General features: G+C 36.8%; 1 protein-coding gene across 3 annotated transcripts in view; it reads right to left on the bottom strand.

The window, feature by feature from the left end:
• Positions 1 to 27,779, bottom strand: part of COL5A2 (collagen type V alpha 2 chain) — a 173,328-nt gene that overhangs the window by 57,069 nt on the left and 88,480 nt on the right. For all 3 annotated transcript variants that reach the window (XM_026668017.2, XM_087949585.1, XM_087949586.1), the window contains exons 5-15: positions 23,324 to 23,356; positions 22,319 to 22,372; positions 16,596 to 16,703; positions 13,896 to 13,961; positions 11,620 to 11,664; positions 9,455 to 9,508; positions 9,152 to 9,205; positions 7,643 to 7,696; positions 3,704 to 3,757; positions 3,458 to 3,511; positions 23 to 67 (exon numbers count right to left, since the gene is read on the bottom strand). In XM_026668017.2, coding sequence (XP_026523802.2) covers positions 23 to 67; positions 3,458 to 3,511; positions 3,704 to 3,757; positions 7,643 to 7,696; positions 9,152 to 9,205; positions 9,455 to 9,508; positions 11,620 to 11,664; positions 13,896 to 13,961; positions 16,596 to 16,703; positions 22,319 to 22,372; positions 23,324 to 23,356 — 621 coding nt within the window. The remainder of the gene's footprint in view (positions 1 to 22; positions 68 to 3,457; positions 3,512 to 3,703; positions 3,758 to 7,642; positions 7,697 to 9,151; positions 9,206 to 9,454; positions 9,509 to 11,619; positions 11,665 to 13,895; positions 13,962 to 16,595; positions 16,704 to 22,318; positions 22,373 to 23,323; positions 23,357 to 27,779) is intronic.

Here is a 27,779-nt window from a genome sequence, read left to right as displayed (position 1 = left end):
ATAATAAATATGATACACTCACCATAGGACCTGCTGCACCCATCTGCCCTGATGGGCCTGATTCACCCTATGTATTGAGTGGGGGAAAAATAGTTTATTCAAACTTGCTACATTTCAGCAACAAAGCAAAAACAAAAAATATACATCTTGCAACAATCCATCATCGAATAATGAACTTAAAATCTAATATACATTCCAAATAGAAGTGGTTTTTTTTTTTTCCCAGTGAGACTGGTCCATCAGGGCAACCTGGTCCACCCATTTATGGGACAGAGAATACTGCTTCCACTTCTGCTTTGCAGCCCCAATCCAGGAGCCTTCGTAGGCAGTCACTTTTGTGACAAACTATTTTTGTGTTGAATTCATTTGTTGGTAAAATATAAATTATTTTAAATATAAGATAGCTGGAAATTATTCCAAAGTACCAGATATTTGTGAGGTTTTGTCATATCATTTTGATAGCTTCTCCTCCTCCTTCTTCTTCTACTGATCCTTCAATGACAGCTTCAAATATATACATGAAATGTATTGTACACACTGCATGGTCTTGTGAGAGTGAGGGATTATTGAGGACAGATTTAAATATCTTAGAAGGGATGGTTTCTTCTTTTCAGGAATTTATTCCATCCCAATCCTCTCCAAACGGAAGGTTATATTTTTAAAAGGTATCCACTGTTGCCAATGAAAACTTTTTAAAAGCCTAGTTATTCCACAGGCTAGACAACTGTGGACCAGATGAAAATGGCTCTCAACACTATATCTGGTCCATGAACTATAGCAGGGGTCTCCAACCTTGGCAACTTTAAGAGCAAAGCTGTCTGAGGAATTCTGGGAGTTGAAGTCCACAAGTCTTAAAGTTGCCAAGGTTGGAGACCCCAGAATTATAGGACCAAATTAAGCAAAGTTAGAGTGTACTCATTGTGCCAGTATTTCTCATATGTGAATTGCATCTAACCTTGCAACATAGAGAACATCCTTATGTGAGTTTCTCTGCAATATTTTTGTCACCTAGCTACAAGCAAACTTTGATGACACTCTTAACATACAGTTATTCTGGCTTTAGATTAAAGAAGGTAGTTAAATTAACACAAGGATAAAGGAACCCTATCACACTAACACTTTTTTCTTCATCAGGAAAAAACAACAAGGTACATGCATTGAGCTTATTTAAATCCATCCATGAAACACCAAAAGTGACAGCAAAAGTGAATATTTCCTAAATTTTAAGTCTCCTAGAACTCTTTCTATTGCATAGAATAAATAATGCTGTCAGCTGGTGCTCCATTCAAAATCCAAGAAAGAAATACTGAGACTCCTTTAATCAGAGAAAAGATATCTTTTACTGGAAATCAAGTGGTAGCAACAAAAGAATTCTGAATCTGAGAATATGGGAGCGTAAATCACATATACAAAGTAATGGCAACGTTCCCACCCCCAAGAGTTCAATTGGCTCATCCAATTAAAAGGTGTGTATATCATCATGTGGGCATCTCCAGGTGATGAGGCTTCTGTCCGTTGACCTTGACATAGTTTGATAAAGGGTTGCAGCTGTGCATAGCATAGAATAGAAACCTAAGCAAGAATGTAAACCCCCCCCCCCAGTTTATACAGTTCTGGTTTGTAACACCTCCAGCTCACTTCCCATAACCATTCCCCCCTCCTCCCCCCATTACTTATGACAGCCGAAAGATGCAAAGCAAAGGGAGAAAATCTTGAAGGCTGACAAATGTTCAATATTGTCATTGTCAGAGAGAGAGAGAGACAGACAGAGACAGAGACAGAGACAGAGACAGAGACTGACAGAGAGAGATCTGATCTAACCTCTCTCTCTCCCTTTCTCCCTCATACACACACACACACACACACACACACACACACACACAGAGGCGGGGTGGGATGCAATTTTCTTAACAACCGGTTCTGTGGGCATGGCCTAATTTGTGGTTGTGGCTTGGTGGTCATGTGACTGGCTGGTCATGGCTTGCATGTAAATATTATAAATATTGATGTAAATATTGATTTTTTTTATAAAAAAGAGCAAATTTTACCCAAAATCAGGCAAAGTAGACAGGCAGATTGAGTTGCTCACATAATCACAGATTCACTCAGAGATCTATCTTTCTGTGATCGGCTATCTAAGTCTGCACTGAATAATAGAAGCTTCAGTCCTAAGGAAGGTTAAAAGCAGAGCCAAAGTTCTAAAGATTAGCTAGAAAGCAAGAAATCCAACAATTTCCTGCTTTCTAACTAATCTAAATCTCCTGGCACAGCAGAACAGCTGATGGTTGGGGGGGGAAAAAGGAAAAATAGCAACTTAGTTGGCAAATTTGGGCGGGGAGGGTTCCTGCAAGCCATGTGGGAGGAGCAGCCTTGTGTTCCTGTGCAGCCTGGATTAATTGCTTTGGGGGGTGTTCTTGGGGTGACATTTCTCTGTGGACCACCAAAATTTTCTTGCGGGCCACCAGTGGACCGCGGACCACCAGTTTGCGACCACTGATCTATATAGCTGTCCATTTTTCAACTAACTAACTACCCTTACTACAGCATAAGTAAGTAAGTACTGTGTTTCCCTGAACATAAGCCCTGCTGCCAAAAATAAGCCCTAGCCTGATTTTTTAGGGTGGGCCTAATATAAGCCCTAACCCAAAAATAAACCCAGGGATGAGGTTTCAAGCATTCAGGGGCTGATGATGTCCAGCAGCAGCAGCCAATCAGCCCCTTGATGCAGCACAGATAAGTCCAAATGTGGAGATAGAGGTGGGGAGGGAGAGACAGGCTCATGGGAGACTTGTATGGCAGCATTGGCAGCAGGCAGAGGCAGAGGGATGGGGGAGAAGCAGGTGATCCCGACACTGGAAAGCAGTGGGTGCATTGGGATCGCCTGCTTCACTCCCATGCCTCTGCCTCCGCCGTACACTTTTCACCCAGAGAGAGACGAAGCTTCATCTATTTGCAAATGGCCACTTTGAAACCGAAAGATTAGCTCCATTTCAAAGCATTCCATTTGCAAGCAGACAAAGCTTTGAGTCTCCATTTCTCCATCCAGGCAAAAAGTGTGTCTGCCCTGGGAAGGTGTGCAAGCCATTGTGGCTGCAGGCAGGCAGATGATGGGAGGGAGTGGGCGGGCAGCCACAAAATAAGACTTCCTCCAAAAATAAGACCTAATGGGTCTTTTGGTCCAAAAAAATAAGACCCAGTGTTATTTTCAGGGAAACACAGGTAACTACATGATAAAACAGAGTCTCTTTTTTTTGGCTCCAAACTTAGCTGATTGTATGATTTATGCCATTTCTGAATAATTATTATTTTTGACATATATTTTGGCAAACACATCACGCATCATAATGTGAAGGTTTCTTCCATAACTTCTCTAAAACTATACATTGCATTTCATAACAAGTTGCAGCAATAGAACAATACTATTTTACTACCTGGCAAAAAAGCCACAAAATTTTACCTTGGATCCATGGGCTCCAATTTCACCTTTAGGGCCATCAAGTCCTTTCTCTCCCTGTGATGTAAATATAAATCCACTCAGTAATTGCAGTGGTATATATATATATATACCCAGTAAAAAAAAAATAGACAAATAATTTTGAACCCACATTCACCAAAAAAAGTGAAAAAAGAAGCAAAGATATTTTTAAGAAATTGCAAAATACATGTCAACTCTTTCATTAGGAAAAGATATATTCACACTTACTCTGGGGCCCTTTAGACCTTGATGACCTGGTGTACCAGGAAAACCTCGAGCTCCCTGAAGCAGAATGAGAAAATCCACAATTATATAATGACACAAGACGCTTCTTCATTTCAAGTCAAACTACTGTCAAGTCCTCCTTCCTGTCCCCACAGTACAGATCAGGATTGTCAAATTGGTGGTCCATGGGCCGGATGCGTCACACGCAGGCCACACCCACCCCAGCTCTGCAAAGGCAAAAAACACTGATACGTTACGTGACACGATTGAGTTCGACACCTGTGTTATAGATGCTTGTACTACATATCTATTCACACATGCAAATTGCCTATAGTCATTTGAACCCTGTATAGGCTTTGCATGTAACAAAAGTATGCAGGGATAAATGTGGTTCTCAGTGGCCTCTTAACATAACAACAAGCTAACCATGACATTTTTTAATTGTCCAACACATTTGTGTAATAAAGAATCTCCTCTATCCCTGGAAGTATATACTATTTAAGCTCAAATTACATACTGCATAATGTACATAAGAAGCATTTAATAGAGATTTGTTTTCTTCTTCTTCTTCTTTTGACTATGTGTGGATGACAAAGAAATTCAAAATGGAGACTATAAAGGCAGTTCCCAGATGCAAGGATGGTAATATATAGTCCATTACATTTTAACCTTCAGAATCCTGGAAGTGACACCAATTGAGGAAGGCCAGTCCAACTTCTTTTTTAAACTAGGTCCTTTATGAGATGAAAATGGGAAAATATTAAATACTTGGTGTAAGAAGAGGTAACAAATTGAAGGATTGAGGATTGAGATACACAAACACTGGAAAACGTTACATACTACAGTTGCATATGCCCTGAAACTAAAAATTATAGAACAATTGAATGATGGGAGAAGATTTGAGGTACTTGGAAAGGAATAAAAGAAAGAGGCTCATAGATTAAATAAAAAAAGGGAGGCAACCAACTTTAAAAGGTAAATAAAGAGGCATTTGTAGAGGCCACAAATTAACATTCTGGCATAAGTATATAATGTACACCTGAGCTTTCTACATTACAAAATCTTAGCTTCAGGATGCAAAATTATATCCAAATTTCACTGCTTATGTTTAAATAAAAAATAACTTTGAAAAGCTTCAAAGTAAGCAGCAGATAATAATCTCAAAAAAGAGGGGAAAAAAGTGAAATGGCAAAATTTGTTCTACAAAACCCTGTGAAAGCCTTTTAGTTCCTACAGAATTGAACATATGTCCTTCAAGAGTGTGGAAAAAAAGTATAATTTAGTAAGTGGCGATCTCTTTCCTCCTGTGATCTAATCAGAAAGCAACTAAAGGCATTGCCCAAACTGAAATGGCTTGATTTTAGTGTCTCAGCTTTTCTGTTCATTTTTCCCCAAGGCAGAGATCATTCACCAGATATGCTGACTTCCAAAACTTACCAGAAACCCAAGCCTATCTTTTACAGGTCTTTGAAATGGCTTGAGATTAATATTGGCATCTTTTAATGTTTACTTATTTGTCCAAGTTTTCAAAGGATTTTGTTATCTGAGGGTTTTTTTTTTAATTTAAGTTTACGAATAAATGAAATAAATTGTAAAGCATAACATGAAAAAAATTATCAGGGCCTTGGAGTTTTTGTGCTTTGTAGTAATATATGTTGAGCTGTTGCTGTTCTTTAGCTTAACAGAACAACAGGAGCTGTTGCTGTTCTTTAGCTTAACAGAACAACAGAGTTGGAAGGGAACTTGGAGGTCTTCTAGTCCAACCCACTGCTCAAGCAGGAGACCCTAAGAACTATTCAGGCAAATAGTTCTCCAATCTCTTCTTAAAAACCTCCAGTGTTGGAGCACTCACAACTTCTGAAGGCAAGGTTTCCATTGGTTAATTGTTCTCACTGTTGGGAAATTTCTCATTTCTAGGCTGATCCTCTCCTTGACTAGTTTCCAGCCATTGCTTCTTGTCTTGCCTTCAGGTGCTTTGAATAATAGGTTGACCCATTCTTCTTTGATTAAATATTGGATAGATATTGGAACACTGATCTCATGTCACCCCTAGTCCTTCTTTTCATTAAACTAGATATACCCAATTCCTGCAACCGTTCCTTGTATGTTTTGGCCTCCAGTCCCCTAATCATCTTTGTTGCTCTTCTCTGCAATCTTTCTAGAGTCTCAACATCTTTTTTTTTGTGTTGTGGTGACCAAAACTGGGTGTAGTATTCCAAATCTTACCAAGGCATTATAAAGGGATACTGACATTTCACATGATCATGATTCCATCCTTCTGTTCACACAGTCTGTGTTGGTTTTTTTGGCAGCTGCAGCACACTGCCGACTTAGATTTAAGTGGTTGTCTACTAGGACTCCAAGATCCCTCTTGCAAAAGTAGGAAAGCAGCTTGGAACTATGCAAGTTTCCTAACTTAATGGTGTAGAACTATCTGCACAGCAGTATGAACATCCTGAGTGGTTTTTAAGGCCAATTTTAAGCATTTCTCATTTGACTCTGAAATTTAAATGCACATACAAAACAATGAGAGAAAATGTGCCACTGTTGTTTTGCCTGATTGGTCAGGAAATATACATCTTTATAACCAATAAAGCTTTGGAATTTGTTCTATTATGCATAATTCTCTAAGTTTTCTTGCAAAACAATCCATTTTTGAATCAGCAATCTTAAACCAGAATTGTTTAAAGCTTTCTCCTAAAACCCTTTTTATCATAGGGTTCTTTCAAAAATGCTACTGTATTATATTTCACAGGATAGCAAATCATATATTTCGTTTGAATAGAAGAGAATAATAATTTTGCATTGACTGTTCCAATGAGAGTAAAGAGAAGAGCTTCCTGACCAAACTGGCACAGTGACACCTAGTAGCCATTTTTCTACTGATTTGTTCTGAATTTTGTTGTTGTTTTGTTTCATGTTTTTGTGTTTTGGAATCTACTAACAAATATTTTTTCTGTAATTTTGTTTAATGATAATACTTAGTATGATAAGCTATTTTTCATACCGATCAGAAATCAGCAATATAACTATTGATCCTCTTCACAGAGGATAGAGGAAACAGAGAAAACTTCTGGCTCATCCTGATATAATTACAGGTTGATCACAATTGAGCCCAAAATTTCTGTTGTTAAGTGAAAGATTTGTTAGGTGAGTTTTGCAACCTTTTATGACCTTTCTTGCCACAGTTGTTAAGTGAATCACTGCAGTTGTTAAGTTAGCAACACAGTTGTTAAGTGAATCTGGCTTCCCCATTGACTTTGCTTGTGGGAAGGTTGCAAAAGGGGATCATATGACCCTGGGACAGTGCAATGGTCATAAATATGAGTCAATTGCCAAGCTTCCAAATTTTGATCCCATAACCATGGGGACGTTACAATGGATGTGAGTGTGAAAAGTCCCTTATTTCAGTGCCACTGTAACTTTGAATGATCACTAAATGAATTGTTGGAAGTCAAAGACTACCAGTATAAGTCCTGTATTATCTAGCAACTATGACACACACAGATACTATCCATATGAAAATTCTTTGTCTATTTAGCTGCATTTCCTGAGTGCATTGCATTAACATTCAGTTTGCCATTGAAACTCTATGGATATGGATTGATACATCTTTTGTTCTTTTACATGTCGTTTTTCACATTTAAGACTAATAGTCAAGAACTATACGTAAATTTTTTTTTTGTTCTTATCTTCTATCCCCAGCTCTCCTTCTTATGCTACAATATAGTTTCCAAAGATAAACTTTCTTGCGCGTTCTAAAAACCAGGTAAGTTTAAGAAATTAGGCTAACAAGATACAGGTCTTTTACCTTTTCTTGTTTTTAAAAAATACACTTGTTGATAAATTGTGTAAGTGCAGTCTAGAATCCCTTACAGATTTTATTCCAGATTTGAATGTATGATTTGTTCAGAAAAAAAAAAAACAGCTAATTGTACATACTGGAGATCCTGGAAATCCAACTTCCCCAGCTTGCCCTGGTCTGCCAGGTTCGCCCTAAAAGAACAAAACAATAAAGTCATAAAACCACAACATAAAAGCAGTGGTTGATCTGATTGGGTTGCTGCTGCCAGGGAGGGAGGGAGTTGGTTATATGTTGTGGTTTTTAATGTTGTAAGTCACCTGGAGTAACCTTGTGTGAGTTGGGCACCCTAAAATTGGTTTAATAAATAAATAGATAGTGTTATAATACCTTGCACATCAGCCAGTTTCTTTTCTCTGAAACATGTTATTGTCATTCAGACTGAAGGTGTGAGAAATTCTTGAAAGTTTATTTCTTCAAAAATAAGGCATTTTGAGTATTGCAGCAATATTTTCAAAAAGATATATACATATGTGTAACTATTACCAACCAAGGTTTCTGATAAACCACATGTAACACTCTAGCCATTTATAATAAGTGTACCTCTCTTTTCTTTGAAATTGTCACATCAGCAATAGCAGGTAAGTCAAGGTTCCAAGAGACAATGAAGTTCTATTAGAATGTAGCAATTGCTCTACTAATGAAAGCTGTCTCACTATGCAGTTGACGGTTGGTATAAAAACTAATATCAGATGATGCTTTATAGTACTATATAATATATGTAGCATAGCAGGAAATAAATATCGACATTAAGTTTTATACAAAAGTAACTTTGAACCCCCAGGAATGTCATAAAGCACAATTTTTTTTAATTGAAAAAAAATCTACAATACCTATAATAATCTTCTGTGCCATATACCAGATTATAACAGAGGATAATAGTATTCAGAGTTGAGTTACAATGGATTGTGAGGAATGGCTCAAAATCAGGTGCGTTGGATCAAGCCCACTGTATTCATGTAACTTAGGATAAATCAATCTTTCATATTTTAATGGACAATTGCATCTGTGTGAAAATGGTTGCAGTATTATTTAGCCGCTAATGTCAGTGATCAGTGTAAAATAAAATAAAATAAAAAATTATTTCCTCCCCATTTAGGCAGAGAATATTTAGTATTGAAAATGTTCAGTTTAGTACTGAAAATAGATCAAAATGTATTGCATCACATTTTTATACGGTTGACTATGCCACCTTTCCTCAATCTAATATCTTGTGGACAACTTAGGAACAAATTCCCAGAATTCTGAGCCCATAGAGGTTGAATCTCAACATACATGGAGGTTAGCATAAATGCTTGCTTTATTATTTTTTTAAAAAGCAGTGAAAAACAGAATTTCATTTAGTGCCTACTCTCTTCTAGAACGTCTTGACCAAAGAAGTTTCTTTTGCTGGTGTTTAAGATCCTTTCAACAGATGGAACAGAACCTTATTTTAGAAAAAAATGTTGTATGGGTGACAGTTGCCTTCATATAAGTTTCCTTGCTTTGCTAAATAAACTTTTCAGATTTTAAGATTGTTTCCTGATTATTATTATTATTATGTAACATGTCTAGCAGCATACTGTTGGGAAATCTATTTTAAAACTTACATCTTCACCAGGTTTTCCTGGAGGACCTTCTGGGCCACGAACACCAGGTGAACCCTAGTAGAGAAAATATACACATTTACAGTACATTAAGAAATTAAATGACATTTTAAAATGCTTAATGCACAAAAATACAACTGAAAATTAAGCAATCAAAACTGTACTGTCTACACCTATTTTGATAAGAAGTTTGTTTCCCAGACTGATCAACATAACTTCTGAAAAACTTGTGACATACTACAACTTATAAAGCTCTATTATGCTACTTCCCCCACCACTAGGTAATATGTGCATAATTGACCTTACCATGGATCCTGGGTCACCAACTTCACCTGGAGGACCTGGGGGTCCAATAGGACCCTAAAACATAAATAAACAAAGAAAACACACATTTATATTAGAAATGGTGCAAATCAGGACAATGGTGTAGTCTATCAATTAATGAAAACAAGCCACAAAAATAAATGTAACATGTTATAAGAATTAAGATAGCCTAGGTCCAGAATTGATTTTCCATAATCCTAATTTCTTAATTTGTAATTTCTCTGAAGCCTGTGAGACAAAAGAAACTGAAATTGAACCCAACCAAAACAGGTTAACTTTGTTCAAGTTTTTTTGATGTTTTCAGTCATAAGTCTTGATACAATAGCACTACCCCTGAAGAAAGCAGTTCATTGGGAAATGTTCTGAGATTCCTGGCCAATGGACAACTTAGAGGCTGTAGCTGATTGGTTGGGGGTGAGGAATATTGTTCTGCTCCAGCTCTATCTGGAATTCAAGGAGGACTAATGCCCTCAGTATTTACTTCTCCGGACTAAACTACCACAATGGGGCTTCAAAGACTCCCTGGAAGTTTCAATTGGTCCTGAATGCAACATTTCAATTGTTAACTGGTATAGGTTGACATGAAATTGTGACACCTCTTTTCTAAACTTTCTGCTGACCCCTTCCCATATGCCTCTTAATGTGCTGGTTTAACTTTTAAAAGCCAAACGGCTTGGCATCAAGGTCCTAATGGCTTTTTCTTCTCTCAGCCGATTTCAACCTGCTCAGCTGATATATCTAAAGAGAACCCCCCTTTCTATGATATGAGGAGGCAGAGGCATATAGGTGCTGCTATTGCGGTGCTGTGTTTCGGAATAGCCTCCTTCCAGAAGTTTGATCAGATTTTCCTTTGTTGGTTTTCTTCAAGTTATTAAAAAGTGAATTGTTCCAGGAGCATTTAGGGTATGAAATCTCACTAACAACTGTTTAGTCCTATAACTAAATGTCCATTACTGCTGACTACTTATATTCATTTTCTTTTCATTCATTTATTTATCCATTCATCCATTCATCCATCCATCCGTTCGTTCGTTCGTTCGTTCGTTCGTTCGTTCATTTATTCATTCCTGTATGACCATCCATCTCACCAGGTTATACTGGGCAGCAAACTTTTTTTAAAAAAATAAAAACAATGACAATAATGCAAAAATTAAAATACATAGGAGAAAGATATGTTGGATATATTTGCAGTTTTGAGCTATTTGTAAAAAGAAAGGCATCAACAAATAAAGAAATGCAAGAATACATCTCACATCACAAATTGTTAAATTAAACAAGAAATGGTCCCTGCACAGACTTGGGCTTTACTTGTATTATAGAGGTTTTATTGTGTTAATTGTAACTTCGTATTTAATTTGTTTTACTTTTATTTTTGTCTTGCTTGCAAAGCTAAAGAGTCTCTAAGAGTGCACCAGACATAAATAAATACATAAAGAGGGCAGATACAAGCCAAGAGGGTAAATAATAGAAAATGTGTGACAATATTATTCAAATTTTGTGACTTACTGTATGTACTTGGGTCAAATATCATGACATCAGTATTCAATTTTAGTATCATCACTGTACACTATGAATGCCACTGATGGTACAACATATATATTATTTAGAAAAACTAGAACAAGGGGAAAACCTGGAACTCACCGTTCCTTTTGCAGCAACTTGTCATGAAAGCATTATGGAAATTAAAGCAGCTCCTAAGCAGTGATACGGACTACTCTACCTCCACTTTAATTCAAGCAAGTGTTCTGAGTACATCTGCATCAAGATAAACTATGGGTAATCTCAACTGATGTTTGATTCCTGAAATTAGCCATTTTAAACCTATGTTGTGAGTTATAAAGCTGGTTTATTTCAACAACTTTTAAGATAACTCATGCGTATAACGTAAACTGTGAAGGAGAATAAAATGTAAACAAATAATTTCAGGCACCATCTTGTAAAATGAGGAGACATGGGATATATAAATTCAAAATGATTCCCTAAGGGTAAATATAATTCAGCCTACTCGAATATGGTATCATCAAACACATCAGCTTTAACTTCCATAATCCACAAGTCAGTATGACCTGTATGTCTGGAGGGCACCAAATATAGTCAGTATATAATAATTTTAATTACATGCAAGTATTTTGAAATAAACTACTTACTGGTTTCCCATGATTACCTGGAGATCCTCTTGGACCCACAGGACCCTAGGGAGAAGGACATATAAGCTTATTAATCAAATAATAATGAGAACTAGTGCAGAAATGCAACATGCAGGCATCATGTTGTCAAAAGAAGTTTAAAAGGACAAAATGCAAAGAAAATTATGAAAAAAATACTAGAATTTCAATATAATTGTTAAAATATATGCCAAGAAAGTCAGTAGAGAGATTGCAGCCTTAGGTAAAAGAACTATTCTATATGTTTCAGTAACTAACAACTTCTGATTCTGCCTTTCATCCCAAAGAAGAAAGAAACAGACACCTCCCAAAAATACACTAATATTAAAGCTTGCTTATGAATATAAACATTGCCATAAAAGAAAAATTTGATCTGGATTTTTAAAAGAACTTTCACTTTCTCTCATATAAAGTACATTCAAGTCACCTGAATGAAAATAATCATTGTTTGTTATCATACTCATTTTAATCTCTCTTACTATTCTCCAGGTGATGTAAATTTATTTAATTCCAATAGTATCTAGTCTATTATTACATTTCATATTTTCTTGTTTCACAAATTTTATACATTAAAACAGCAAAATAGTTTTTTCCACATAAAATACCTGAACTTTTATAGTTCCAGCAAATACATCAAAAATTTCTTTCTTAGATTTGGATTTACATATTTAACAAACAAAACCTTAAATATTTTCCCTATGTCATTTCTATTCTTGATATAAGGCAAAGCTCAACTGGATTGTTAACATTTAAAGATTCTTGAAATTTTATGCAGTTCGTACTTAAAGTGAGTCAGCCTGACTCTTATTTTTTAAAATAATGTTTATGAATATGTATACCCTTTTAATTAGGCAATTTTTGTGATCAGGTGCTTTAATATTACAAACAACATACCTTACTATTAAAATTACATTGTATATGCATGTTTGTATATGTGTTTTTGCAGTTTAATATTGAAATGAGCTCTTGAAAAGATACAAGTGAATTGGACATAGAATCAACATTAACTCCTTGATCCATCTCAGAGATTGACAATCTACACCCAGGTGGTTAAAAATTAATTGTTCTCAAATAGCAAAATGTGAACCTTAGGAAATGTGATTTTACCTTGAAAAATTGGCTTAAATATTTTCAAATTTCCCTTCAAAATGTTCTCAAGGTTGTTTCTTCAGGGGCAAAAATTCATTTTATAAAAAAATGTGCAACCCTTTGAATGGAAAACATTGTCTACCTTTCATTTTTCTAGAATTCACTAGATATTTAGCTGTCTTTTGGCCTATAAATTCTGACTTTAAATTTCAATCCCAACATTTAAATCTATGAAAGCTGCTGCAATGGGAAGGCCAAGCATAATCCATCCACCACACACAGAGCGCAGAATAATGGCAAATTACTTTACAGGATGAAAAGTCCAGAAAAGCATTTAACAGGATAACAGAATATCAGAGTTGGAAAGGATCTTGGAAGTCTTTTAGTCCAATCCCCTGATCAAACAGGAGCCCCTATACTGTTCCAAACCAAAGTGGCTATCCAATCTCTTCTATAAGCCTCCAGTGATGGAGCATCACAACTTTGGAAGACAAGGCATTCCACTAGTTAATTGTTCTCACCATTAGAAAATTTTCCCTTAGTTCTAGGTTGCTTCTCTCCTTGATTAGTTTCCATCCATTCTTTTTTGTCTTGTCTTCTGGTGCTTTGGAAAATAGGTTGTGGCAGCCTCTCAAATATTAGAACACTGCTATCATAGCACCCCCTGGTCCTGATAGCAGTTTATTTGATTAATATTTGAGGAAATATTAATTCCTTCTCAATAAATACTTAAAAATATCCTGAAGATCATAGAAGAGTAGTAACTATAAGCAACATTACCTTGAGAAAAGTTTATATTCTGACATTTCACAGAGCAGATTTACCAAAATATGTCTACAAAACCATCCATGAGGGGACATATTAAAAAGCCTCCTCCAAGAATAATTGTGGCCATTTGGGATGCAGGAATTGAACAACTGAGAATGAACTTGCTTTGCCTATGTACATAGTAACTATGTCACGCCACTGTTCATAGAGTTCCCAGATCACTCCACGCGTTTTAGATATCTCTTCTATTGCTTGACAAGTTCTCTACCACAATGTATAAAGCTGTTGGGATGCACTGTGAACAGAATTTACCATACTATAAGACCCAGTTCCACCTTTGTTTTTTTCAGTGCTTATTTCATACATATTCCATTCATTCATTAATCAATCCATATCCTTACCACTGGACCAGGCATCATTATCTGTGAAAAGGCATCCTCTTGTCCGGCCAGCTGAGATGTAAATGGCTGTAAACAGAAGAAGTTATGTTATTCAAAAAATGTATGAAAGGTATGTTTGCTCCCATCATCAGAGATGTTCTGGAAATAAACAATACTATCAGTACTGTTTTAAATCATTGCAATGATGAATTCAGAGGTGATTGAATTGTGTAGTGACATTCATTTGTGAGCCTCATATTTAAAAACATGAGAAAAATTATGCTTCACCTTCTTTGAGGCTTATTAATGTGTTTACAAATGAATAAAACACTACATGCTGTTAAAATTTTATTCTTAAAAAAAGTAGCTATAGATTATGGAAGAAAAAAACAGAAGTGTCTCAATGTCATGACTGAATAGGGAAATTCTTGTTCATATCTACCACTTTTCTCTCCTCATTATTTCAGTCAAATTCAGCTGTGTAAGTACAGTATGTTTACTATAATGTTTGAGTATTATATCACAAATTGATAAACCACCCAAGGGCCACACTTCTCTAGAGATATTTTAGCTTCAGGGCACAGTAACAATTATGAAGAGGCAAGGGCACATTAACCAATGTTTCACTCATTGTATTGTGTTTTTACTATTTAAGGACAGCTTTAAACCTAAAATTTACCAAAAAAAGTTTGTTATATTTCTCTGTGGCTCAGATCCTCATTCAGATTGTTGGCTATGGCATGTCCATCTAGCTCAGGACTGTCAAATTCATGACCTGCGGGCCAGAGGCATCACATGCTGGCTACAAAAGCCCAAGTTAAACATCAATATAAGCACATATTTGAAACTGCTCAAGCAAACAAAATAGTCTTTGTCTTGCATGACTCCTAACATTTTATGCTTCTTTTTTGTTGATCTAACTCTCTGGAAATGTCACAGGTAACTTGAGTATCACTGAAATACATAATTCCTCTTAAGTATTATGAATAACAAGTATAAATTTTACAGACACAAAGAAACAACCCTGCAGCCTCAAATATTATTTTCTTCTGAAGCACTGGAGAGGGCAGGATTATTTCTGCCATCCTTTTTTGCATCTAAGATTGAGCTCATTGAGATTTAAATTGCCCAAAACTATACAGAAAGATTGTAATCAGTGGCAGTGGGAGCACAGAGGTAGAAATAGTTATAGAAATCCCCAGTGACAGTTGCAGAAAAATGTTTGGGAACTTCCACTTTCCTCTGAAATCTCACACAGAGAAAAGAGAAAATATAAATTTCTATTGATGCGCATGGATCGTGAGAATGAGATAACCCTATCAGGAATCATAAAGGTGTAGTATAATTAATAGCAATCTGATGGGAGTCCATAGGAAATCATCACTATTTTATCACATGTTTACAGCAATGCATAATGTGTGTGGCTTCCAAAAGATTTAGAAACCCTTCAACCAGTGGTGGGATTCAAAAAAATTTACTACCGGTTCTTTGGGCATGGCTTGGTGGGCGTGTCATGGCTTGGTGGGCGTGGCAGGGGAAGGATACTGTAAAATCTCCACTCCCACCCCACTCCAGGGGAAGGATGCTGTAAAATCGGTTTTCCGAACTACTCAAAATTTCTGCTACTGGTTCCCCAGAACTGGTCAGAAATTGCTGAATACCACTTCTGCCTTCAACGAACCCCAAATTTGAGTTCACACTGTGGTTTTTATTGTGACAGAAGGTGGAAAATGATACATACAGAACATAATTTTATTAATTATAATCAGATGTAATTTTCTTAAATATGTCACAAAATTTGGCAGTTCATGAAATGTTATCCCTTAAATTTGGCAGTTCAGCAAAGGGTAGGGATGACATGATACACTCAGCCTCAGTATGTGAAAATGCTCCAAATTCAAAACATTTTCAGGTTGACATGCTCTGTTCACAGTTGTTTTGAGTTCAAGAAAAGGTTATTTTCAGCATTCTGGAAGAGTTTCCAATTCAAGCAGTCCTCAACTTATGACCAGCTGCTTGCCAACTGTTCAAAGTTATGTCAGACCCCCCAAAAGGGACATATGACCTGAATTCGAAGTTATGTCATCCACCCTATTGCTGTCACATGACTGCATTTTGGGCACTCAGCAACTGGCCCACATTGATGTTCATTTGCACCATCCCAATCATGTGACCGCCATTTATGTTACTTCACAATCATGTGACTGCCATTTGTGTTTACTTCCAGCTTCTGGCAAAACAATAGTACATAGCGAACAATGGGTTTGCTTAATGACCACAGTATTTGTTTAACAACTGTGGTGTTTGCTTAATGACTACAGCGTTTGCTTAATGACTACAGCATTTGCTTAATAATTGCAACATTCACTTTATAATAGCTGTGCTTAACAATCACTGCAAAAAAAAGATTGCAAAATCGGCCACAGTCCCCTGATAACCCCCTTAATGATTGTCATGACTTACAATTGTAATTGCAGGCTCAATTATGAAGGATTAGTCATTCGTCGAGGATTATCTGCAACCACTACCAGTAGGATCAAACCATCCATTTTGAACAGGAACATTTCAGATTTGAAGCCTTTTGTACATTGTGACAAACTAACCAATTACATTTTAATCTGATGCATTTGCAAATCAGCTTGTGTACTCAGTTATTATTCAGTTTATTCTTATCACAGCATGCACATGTAGGAAATGGAATTAATTACTACTGTCACTCACTCTGCCTATGCCATCTGGTCCTGTGGATGGTTGTCCAGGAGGTCCAGGATCACCAGGTTGTCCAGGTACACCAGGTTCCCCATCTATGCCTGGAGGACCACGGGCACCCTAAAAAGAGATTGGATATAAAGCACATTTTTAAAAAGCACACATATCCATCAAGCTGACATTGTATACATCATTTCAATCATTACGCCCAACAATTGATGTATCCGTTGTGGTTTGTTGACTGCCAGCAGAGATAGCAGTCGAGTCAGATGAGTCAGAGGAGATGGAGCGGGTGCCTGGGTTACCATCGGAGCTGGCAGAGGAGCAGGAGGTCTCAGAGCCAGATGCAGAGCAGGGCCCATCCACTCATGCTCAGGCGGAGAGACAACTGTTTTGGGGGCCTGAGCTGAGTAAGGGGGAGGAACAGGTGGTCCCTTTCCTAGACATGTGTATGCACAAAGAAGTGCTGAGAGGAAAGCAACACAGGACTGAGGGCCAGCTGTCCAGGAAAAGAAGGAGATGTTAACAACCCCCTCCCTGGCTGGGATATAAGGAGGGATGTGGGGACATGGTTGTTGGAGACATCCATTCATGCTCTAGAAGAGTTCAGGATTTCTTGCCAGGATTTCCTTGCCACTAATCAGGTTGGTCAGGGCTCTTTGTGTTGGGATTGAAGTTCTAATTGAGACTCCCTGTAGGGAACTCAAGAGTCTGTTATGGCTTGTGAATCACTTACGGATGTGTAATCTGGAGCTTTGTCAGTGAATGTGTGAATTCCTGCCTTTCCAGATAAAAGGGGGTTTCTTCTCATGAGTAGGCTGTTGAGTGGGGCTCTGTGAAGGATGGGTCAGAACAGTATCCACAAACTTAGTTCCACAATTACAGTCTTCCTATGGAGTCTTCACTGCATTAAATTACCAATAGTCTTTACATTGGACCTGAATGAAATCTCACATGATAAACTAATAGATCTCATGGAAAAAAATATCATTCGTTTGAATGGAATCTATACCATGCAGCTTATTGCAAAGTAAGACAAGTTTAAATAACAAGACCCCAAATGAAAGATTTTGCTAATTTCATTCTCACATTTTCTCCTGGAAGAATTATAAAACTGGGGATTGACATTTTTCATCAGCAGTGTTTTGTCTGATGAAAATCCTTGACCTCTGTGGATAAAAAAAATTCTTGGAATGGATATATGTTGAAATTGCAGTAAATTAATATTTATACCAGGAAATTAATTTTGTGGATTTGAGATATTTACTTAATAAAGGCAAAACTGCATATTTTGCATCTGCACAAGGTTTAAATACCAACAGGCATGCACACAAGCAGCTTTTATTTCCATTTATGCAGGCATAAATCCAGAGAAATATCTCAAAGTCTATGGATACCATTCCAGATTTATATTGGCAAAGTATGGAGCAAGAATGTATATTAAAAGTAGAACAGGCTGTTTAGAAGACAGCTGGAAAAATCACAAAATAATTAATGCAAATATTTCATAAATCTGGAATAAAACCTGAAGTCTCTTGGTAACCTAATATATTCTGCAGCCTCCTCCATTTATGCACTGCTCTACTGCTTTGAAAGTGAATGAATGAAGTTGATAGCTGAATAAAGGTCAAGAAAAGAATATCTAAGTGCTACTTAAGAACTTATTTTAATACTCAATACGCAAATAATGTGAGGGGGGAAATGATTAACTTGGCTTTTGTCAAATTATTTTGTAAAAGTTGCAGATTAAGGGATTCCAGTGGTAAATCAGGAAAAGTGAGTTGTTATGGAAAACCTGGTTTCAAGCTAGTCATGGTGGGATACAGCAGCTTTACTAGGTTTTTAACTAAGCTAATGTGAGGAAAAACATCTGGGTTTGTCTCAGGGAAACCAGGAGTTTTAAGATTCAGAAGTTTAAAAGTCATAATACCCATTCCTGAAATTTTCCATGTTGGACCCACCACCTTGGAACTTTGAATAGGCTTAATGTGTGGGATAAATGTGCCTCCCACCAGCCAATGCAATGTGCCCTCCCTCTCTATCAGCCAAGTCTCTCCCATATTTTTATTCTGTTAGAGTTGAGTGGAAGGGTTTGGATTATTTCTGCCCAAGTAAAACCTGGTTTTAAGAAATCAGATTTTCACTGATTTCTGATTTTTTTAAAAATCTGCATGTAAAGATCATTTATTTGTAACCTACTTAACTGGTTTGTACATTGTCTCTGATACCTGCTTTGCAAGTAATATGTCAAGAGTTTTTAAACCTTCAGTATTATAATTATTAATTTAAAATATGTAAAAAATTTCATCTTCTCATATCAAAATGTCAAATCTTCTGATGTATGGAAATTGGAGATGGGACCACTCCATTCTATACATTTACATCTTAGATACATCTATCATTACATGTTAAAGGCCTTTATGATACATCTTTATATATTGGTGTTACATTGCAGTTTATTGGTGGACGTTATGCTGAGAGTATAAAATTGTAGACCAAATAAACAATTAAAAGTAGAAACAGCTCCCCACAAAAATACTTAATCAAAGTTCTAAGCTCATCAATACAACTGAAGTGAAAACTGACATTTTTCTGCAAAAAAAATGATGGCTTAATTATTTGAGAAACATATGAAGAGTTCAAAAATAAGTTATCTAAAGATAAGACATACTGGTCTCTTATGTCAATTATTTCCACAATTCAAGGCAACTTATAAACGATATTTGCTAAAGGCCACTAGATGGCGCTTCAACACACATACTCTTGTACTACCTCTTACTCAATACTTAAATGTATTTGAGAAATATTTCAGCAACGATAAAATTGTCAAATCATTGGATTCATATAAATTAATTCAATACACACACGCACTGTGTTTAATTCTAATGTTTACACTAATGTTTAATTCTCATTGATCTCTTAGAGGTAGTGAGAATTATTACTATATTATTACGCAACCTAAATGGATATATTTCCTTAAATATCTATCAGCTCCTTAAATGTAAAGCTCTTAATGCAGCTCTATAACAGGGTTCAAAAGTTAGCATCTTGGTACCTTTCAGATATTATGGCCAAGTTTGGTTAAATTAAATTGCCTACTTCTGCTAAAAATCTAGCAAATGTAAACTGAGTTATCAGAACAAGCAGCCTGCTACATTCTACAGCAATACAATGCTATAAATGACTGCCAGTGATACAACTGTTGTCCATTGTCATATTTCCTGCATCTTTTCAGCAGGAAGCTTCAGTACACTTCAGTAGCTCATATCCCAGGTTCTCTGGCAACCTCCTCCTTTCATCCTAATGAAAAAGATGTAGTTAGGCTGATATCAGGCAGGATAGGGCTTCTACAGAAATGGGAATTTCAATAGGTATGACTTGCCTAAGAAGCTATATTGGTTAATATTTCTCTTCTTTCCTAGTTGAAGTCTTTTACTTATCCTCTCCCTTTTTGCAAGTATTACAAATTCCTTCCTAATCGTAGGTTCACTGAAGACTTTTCTCAAATTCTATGTTTCATATTACAACACAAAGGTTGGATCCCATCTGATATTGTCCTTGGAGGTGGCACTGAAGATATTGGAGCATTAATCTGACTACTTTAACTAGATGGAACCATGTTATACCCCTTCTGTTCCATAGATTTTTAGTTTAACATGCAAGTATTGATAACTAGATCTTCCCCCCCATAAGCCATGCTGTGACATCAGTAAAGTTGTGATCTTTTTTATTTACAGGGTGACCTACTGACGTGGAGAATATATAGTGCCCTAACTATATATGTAACCGTACACTGCAGGATTGTGTAGAAGCCTTCACATGAGCAACCGTACATGACAAGACCTCTATAGAACAATATGCATGTGAATGACCATATCTTCACTCAAGGGAGATGCTACTTGCTACTACTCAGGTAGTAATCTATGGAAATTCCCAGTCATCCAGGTCATGGTTGTCCCAAAGGTGCTTTTTTAAGAGGCAAGTGGACTTTCTGTTTTTTCTTTGACATTTCACTTCTCATCCAAGAAGCTTCTTTAGCCGAAGAAGCTTCTTGGATGAGAAGCGAAACATCTTCAAAAAAAAAAAAAACACCAGAAAGTCCAGTTGCCCCTTTAAAAAGCACCTTTGGGATACTCAGGTAGTAGGTTTTACACTTATTTGTATTACTAGAACATGACTTTTTAAAGTAATACTTATATTTTTCTGTCAGTTTTCATGACATTGGCATTGACTCTTAAAATTCTAAGTAGTTTGGAAGTTAAAAACTGAAAGGAGGGCCTCATCTCATTTCAGCTGTGGCTCTTATCTTGAGTCCATTAATCAAAAAAATACAAGAGGTTGTTGTTGTTTTTCTTTGGTGGCCTAACTTCAGTGTTTTCAAAGAAATATTTCACTATTGCTAGCATTTTAGGCCTTTCCGTGCTCAGTCAAAGTCTGTTTGTATTTGTTTTTATACTGATTTGTTGGTCCTTAACCATTGAACTGTTCTGGTTTATACCTCTAAATTTACTGTTATGCTTAATCACTATTATTCTCCCTTTATCCTTGAATTGGTGACTGGAATGTTTATATATTTTAGTTTGAATTAGTGATTGGAAATTTTATGTTTGGAATACTTTTTAAAAAACCCAGAGTGGACTAAATGGCTATATATGGTATTATACTTTCTAACCAGGGGGAAGGATACTTCATCTTTTGGGGGGGAAAATACCAAGGATAAATGGTAGATATCTTTTCCTGAGGACTAATTATCAGAGGTTGATTTTTTTTTTAGTCATCCATGGAATGTCAGAAGTTCAGAACTGTTTAGTATATGACTCATTATATGTGAAAGAATGCAAAGTCTGGGAAATAAAAATGAATCACAGAGTGCAAGAGAGAGATTTGGAGGGAGCTAGAGACTGAAAAACTTCCAGGTACATCTCTTGGAGTGTGCTAAGAGCAGTGCATTTATAATTATTACAATGCATTTACTATAATTCTGTCCACTGCCAGGAGTTCGATCCCAACTGGCTCAAGGTTAACTCAGCCTTCCATCCTTCCAAAATCAGTAAAATGAGGACCCAGATTGTTGGGGACAATATGCTGACATTGTAAACCGCTTAGAGAGGACTGTAAAGCAGGGGTCTCCAACCTTGGCAACTTTAAGACTTGTGGACTTCAATTCGCAGAATTCTGGGAGTTGAAGTCCACAAGTCTTAAAGTTGCCAAGGTTGGAGACCCCTGCTTTAAAGCACTATGAAGCAGTATATAAGTCTAAGTGTTATTGCTATGAATGTTTATTATGTTTTCCTGAAGCTAACACACATTCATATTTAGAAACCAAACATTATAGAATGCAACCAAACTTTAATCATTTTCACTTTCAAACAGAAGCCAAACCTAGGTAGCTCTGACCCCAAAACATTTCATCTCGGGCATCTGGGAAAGGAATAGCAATCTATTCCTATTAATAGAGAGTCACGGTGGTGCAGTGGTTAGAATGCAGTATTGCAGGCTACTTCTGCTGACTGCTGGCTGACTTCAGTTTGAGAGTTTGAAGTCATGGTATGTCATGGATCAGCCTTCCATCCTTCCAAGGTGGGTAAAAGGAGGACTCAGATTGTTGCGGGCAACATGCTGACTCTGTAAACCACTTAGAGAGTACTGTAAAAGCACTGTGAAGTGGTATATAAGTCTAAGTGCTATTACTAAGTGCTATTCAATTGTTCTTGGAAGAATGCTTTCCAACTCACCAGTCTTCCTTTGGGTCCTCGAGCTCCTCTTGGTCCTTGTGAACCTGGAGGTCCCTAAATCAATTATTAGAATAATTACAGGCATTTAATAAAATGGTGACAATACCACACATTTGAAATTACACTATAATTGCATAGATTTTGTTGCAGTTTGCCTTGAGAATGTATGACGGCCTTGGGAAAAAGTGACTCACAACCTATGCCCAAAGTTATGACTGTTGTACCACCGTTGCTGTCATGTGATCACAAGTACGGCAGTTGGCAACCAGCTTGATTTAAAGTGGTTGCAACATCTTGCAGTCAAGTGATTGTGATTTGCAACCTTCCCAGCCGGTTTCCAACAAGCAAAGTCAATGGGAGACCCAGATCTACTTAATGATTATGTGATTCATTTAATGACCAGATGATTCCCTTAATAACTGCTGTAAAAATGGACATAACATTGAATCTGGTCATGTGATAACTCATTTAATGACTGCATTGCTTAGCAAGCAAAATTTGTAAGTCGATGACTACCTGTACATTGTCAAAGTCATTTTTAAATTGTGTGATAAGAACTACTGGGCTTCTGGGACTTATTAAGGAACTAACAAGTAAATTGATAATGACAAACAAATTAGCTGATTTTTCCGTTATATGGAGTGAAAAAAAAGAACTTCAGATCTTAATCTCAGTCCATAAAAATATTGGAAGAGTCCCAACAAGATAGCCCATACTATGCAAGGCAATAAAGTACCCTAGAATTTGCCACTTAGCCAAATCATTGATAAAGAAATCCATATCTATCTTCACATAGCTGGATTGTAATGTAGAACTTCTCCCAAAGCCACAGATTCAGCATTAAGTAATAGCAATAATCCTGCAGGGATTCCCTATCTCTCCACAATACCTCCATTCCCATAGTACTAAAAAAAAGTTAAGCAATTATTAAAAGTGATCATTATTTCCTAAAAATATTAGGAAACTATTCACACTTCTACAAAGAATACCAGGAATGATACTTACAGATTGTCCTGGCCGTCCTCGTATACCTGTAACCTATTTTTAAAAAAAGACATAAGTGTTAATAGGACATAGTAATGACTGTGGCAAGCATATCATCTTTTTCTCATTACTAATTTCTATTAAGGAAAGAAAAGGGAAAGAGAAATAATATGAACAATTGCTAGACTTTATTTATTTGTCTATTTATTTAGTGTCTATTGTTCTGTTTCATAAGCTTTTTACTCAAACATATGCAGATAATGAAGATAAACACAGCTGCACATCACTGTCAGTTTCATGCCTTCAAAATGCTTTCAAGGTAGGCTTCCTCTTCTGTGTTCCTGCTGTTTATGTGCTTGCTGGGTTTTCTTTCTTTCTTTTTTTAAGTCCTACTCCTACACCAATTTCCCAGTATACTGCCATAGATGTGCTCCTATAATCCTAGAACTCCCAATGGCCAAATTGCTTGGGATTCTGGGAACTGGGAAGAATTTTATTTATTTATTTATTTATTTATTTGATTTGCCAATTGTTTACAAGATAATAAGTATAAGTGTATACATAGTTGTGAATACATGAAATGGGTACATATAAGAAAAATAAAAGAATAAGAGAAACAATAGGACAGGGACGGTAGGCACGTTGGTGCGCTTATGCACGCCCCCTACAGACCTCTTAGGAAAGGGGTGAGGTCAATAGTAGACAGTCTAAGGTTAAAGTTTTTGGGGTTTGAGGAAGAAACTACAGAGTCGGGTAGAGTATTCCAGACATTGACCACTCTATTGCTGAAGTCGTATTTCCTGCAATCAAGTTTGGTGCGGTTAACTTTGAGTTTGTATCTATTGTGTGCTCTTGTGTTGTTATGGTTGAAGCTGAAGTATTCATTGACAGGTAGGACATTGCAATGTATGATTTTATATACCATGCTTAAATCAGACCGAAGGCGTAATTCAAGGTTTTCTAGTTCTAGAATTTCAAGTCTGGTGGCATAAGGTATTCTACAACGAGTAGAGGAGTGGAGAACTCTTCTTGTGAAATATTTCTGGACTTTCTCAATTGTGCTAATATCAGATATGTAATGTGGGTTCCAGACTGATGAACTGTATTCGAGTATTGGTCTAGCAAATGTTTTGTATGCTCTGGTTAGTAGTGTGATATTACCAGAGAAAAAGCTACGTAGGATTAGGTTAACAACTCTTAATGCCTTTTTGGCTATGTAGTTGCAGTGGGCTCTAGCACTTAGATCATTAGAGGTGAGTATTCCAAGGTCCTTTACAGAGCTTGGGTCATCAACAAGATCTTGACTATTCAGCTTGTATTTTATTTTCTGATTTTTTTTGCCAATATGTAAGACAGAGCATTTATTTGTTGAGATTTGAAGTTGCCATTTGTTTGACCATTCTGATACATAGTCAAGATCTTTTTGTAGGGTAGCAGTATTGTCTGTGGTATTCTTTAATACTTATAATAATATTAATAATATTAATTCTTTAATACTTCTGGAAAGCACCAGAACAGAAGAGGTTGGCACCAAATAAAAAGCCAAGATCAGTTTTTAAAAAAATCATTTGTTTCTTTCCTTTGATCATTACTCACTTGATTAGCAAGAAGAGGTGACTAAGCAATTGTAATAAAAATAAGGAAGGTCAAATGTTATGGATTAGCAATCCCCTCTCATTCCACATAAAGCCACGGGCTCTGACAAATTCTCAGCCTGTTGGTCTTGACACTTCTCAATCCATCCTGGAATTCATTCTATCTCTGATCTTTAGTGTACTGTCAGTATCCTGAATTATTTCAAGAACATCTTTTTGTAGATTACTTTTAAAAAAATAAAATAAAAGCATTTTAAGGACTAAAATATAAGCACAGAATGTGCTGAAAAGAATCTGAACATCTGGGATATAGTTATGAAACAAATAAGAACTGTAACTGCTTCTTATATTTTCAGCAAGAGACAACCAATTCTGTTTTGTTCCTCTGTAGAATATGAAGGCTCTAGTCTATACAAATGAGAGAATATTTTTTTAAAAAAAAAAATCAATGTGGAATTCTTTATTTCAAATCTCTATCTTCTTTATTTTTCCCCCTTTCCCATCTATCTGGTACTACAGAATATAAAATATACAACATCTCATACCAATCCTTCTATCCCCTAAAGGGGGCACGAATGGTAAGAATGAGGGCAAACCCTCCAAACTATTCAGTATCGGTACTGTAAATAATGCAGAAATAATTACATAAATAGGTAATTGATTTGAAAGAAAAGAATAGGGAGGGTAGGAGAGGAGAGGGGGAGGGAGGGAGGGGAGAAAAGGGAAGAGAAGAGAAAGGTGGTGGTTAACGTACTGGCCTAGAAATTGGTTTTCTGTGAGTTCTAGTCTTGGCTTAAGCATGAAAACAGCTAGACGACTTTCTCTCAGCCCAACCCAACTCATGGGGTTATTGTTGTGGGGAAAACAAGAGGAGAAAAGACTGATAGATATGTTCACTGTCTTTGAGTTATTTATTTTTAAAAATGAAGGTGGGATAAAAATTAAATAAATAAATATTGTATTAATATTTTGAATCAATAATTAAAAAGAAAAATAGCATTTACCTCCTTGTTTCATAAATGACACAAATAATTTAGCAATTGTACCAAATATCGAAACAGGAGGTTGGGGAAGGAACACCAGCACTTGTAAAGTTAAAATTCTGGGTACGACTATATTATTTTAAATTTTTTTTTTAAACAGGGTGCAAAAACTGGAGGTATATTTGAAACTACTGCTCTATTTGGGAAAGAAGCGCGCAAGAGAGATCAATCCAATAGTTAAATAAGTGGGAGTACATCATCATAATCCACTGTAGGATATACTGCAATCTTTGTTTTGTTCTGTCTTTTTGCAGTAAAATGCTTACCAGAAACAAACTGTGGAGAGGCCCCATTGCATTTCCATCGAATTAAAACATCGAAACCCAAACGAACTAGTGGCTCTCAATTGGACCCTGTCTCAAGAGCCTGCATTATGCACAAATGCAATAAAAATGATTGTATTGGAGGCTTAACCAGGGGTAGGATTCTACTGGTTTGGACTGGTTCTATAGAACCGGTTGTTACAATTCTGAGCAGTTTGCAGAACCAGCAAATCATGCCCGTCTGGCCCCTCCCCTCCCCGCCCAGTCAGTCCTTATCGTGCATGCACAACATCGCACACATGCCCGACATCGCTGACTGCATTGTCCCCCGCCCAGTCACTCCTTAAGGTATTTTTCTTTTTTTCCTCCTGACAATCAACTGTTCCAATGATCAGCTATGCTGGGATCCCCTCGTTGTCTTACTGCTTCACCCAGGAGGCTTCCCTGAGGTCCAGGAAGCAAAAAGGGGCATATGGGGGTGCTGCATCCCCCCCTGCGCTCCATTTTTTTCCCCTTCCTGGACCTTAGGGAAGCTTCCTGGGAGCAAAAACACCCCCCAAGAGGCTTCCCTAAGGCCCAGGAGGCAAAAAAATGGAGCGCTGGGGGTGCAAAAAAAAAAGCCATGCCCACCCAGCCACATGGCCACGCCCACCTAGCCACACCCACAGAATCAGTAGTAAAAATATTTGCATCCCATCCCTGGGCTCAATCTTATTTGGGAATGGATAAATCATACCAAACTTGTATCCAATAGGAGACAGCAAACAGCAGGAAGTCTGAGATATTTGCCTTTCCTATTTCCTCTGTAGCAGACAATTAGATTATGGAGGGGGAGAGAACAACTATAGCCTCACAACACCAAAATACATATCTGTGATGCTATCAGATGTGAACAAGTGCATAGAGTTCTTATCACAGCATCACAGTTATGGCTAATAGAAGAAAAAAGGGGAAGAGTAAGAAATCAAGCAATTGCTCTCTGTCTGTCTTATTTGGAGATATTTCTTGGTTTGGATAGAAAAGACAGCTCCCACAATTGCCACACACTATTGTGCCAAACACTAGTAAGTAATTAGGTCCAGTTATTAAAATCTTGCTTTGATGGTTCTATCCCCTTAAGAGAAAAATTCCCATAGAAGAGAAAGAGTCATACCGGTGCCAGGTTTTTAATGTTTAAATAGATATATTTATTAAGTTGTTTTATTATTAATGTTTTAATTGTTGATTGGGAACCTCCCAGAGTTTGATATAAGGTGGATACAGGTAGTCCTCAACTTACAACACTTCATTTAGTGACCGTTCAAACTTATAAAGGCACTGAAAAAGTGACTTACAACCATTTTTCACACTTACAACAGTTGCAGCATCCCCATGGTCACGTCATCCAAATTCAGACACTTAGCAATTGACTCAAATTTCTGATGGTTGCAGTGTCCCAGGATTATGTAATTTTGTGACTTTCTGAGAAGCAAAGTCAATGGGGAAGCCAGATTCATTTAACAACCGTGTTACTAACTTAACAACTGCAATCATTCACTTAACAACCCTGGCAAGAAATGTTGTAAGTTGGAGCAAA

The sequence above is a fragment of the Notechis scutatus genome, chromosome 1 (assembly GCF_049901735.1).
Source record: "Notechis scutatus isolate UNSWTSFEM ecotype Mainland chromosome 1, rNotScu1.2, whole genome shotgun sequence".
Lineage (NCBI taxonomy): Eukaryota > Metazoa > Chordata > Lepidosauria > Squamata > Elapidae > Notechis > Notechis scutatus.
Note: the sequence above shows the minus strand (reverse complement) of the source record. Positions and strands in the feature narration are given on the sequence as shown.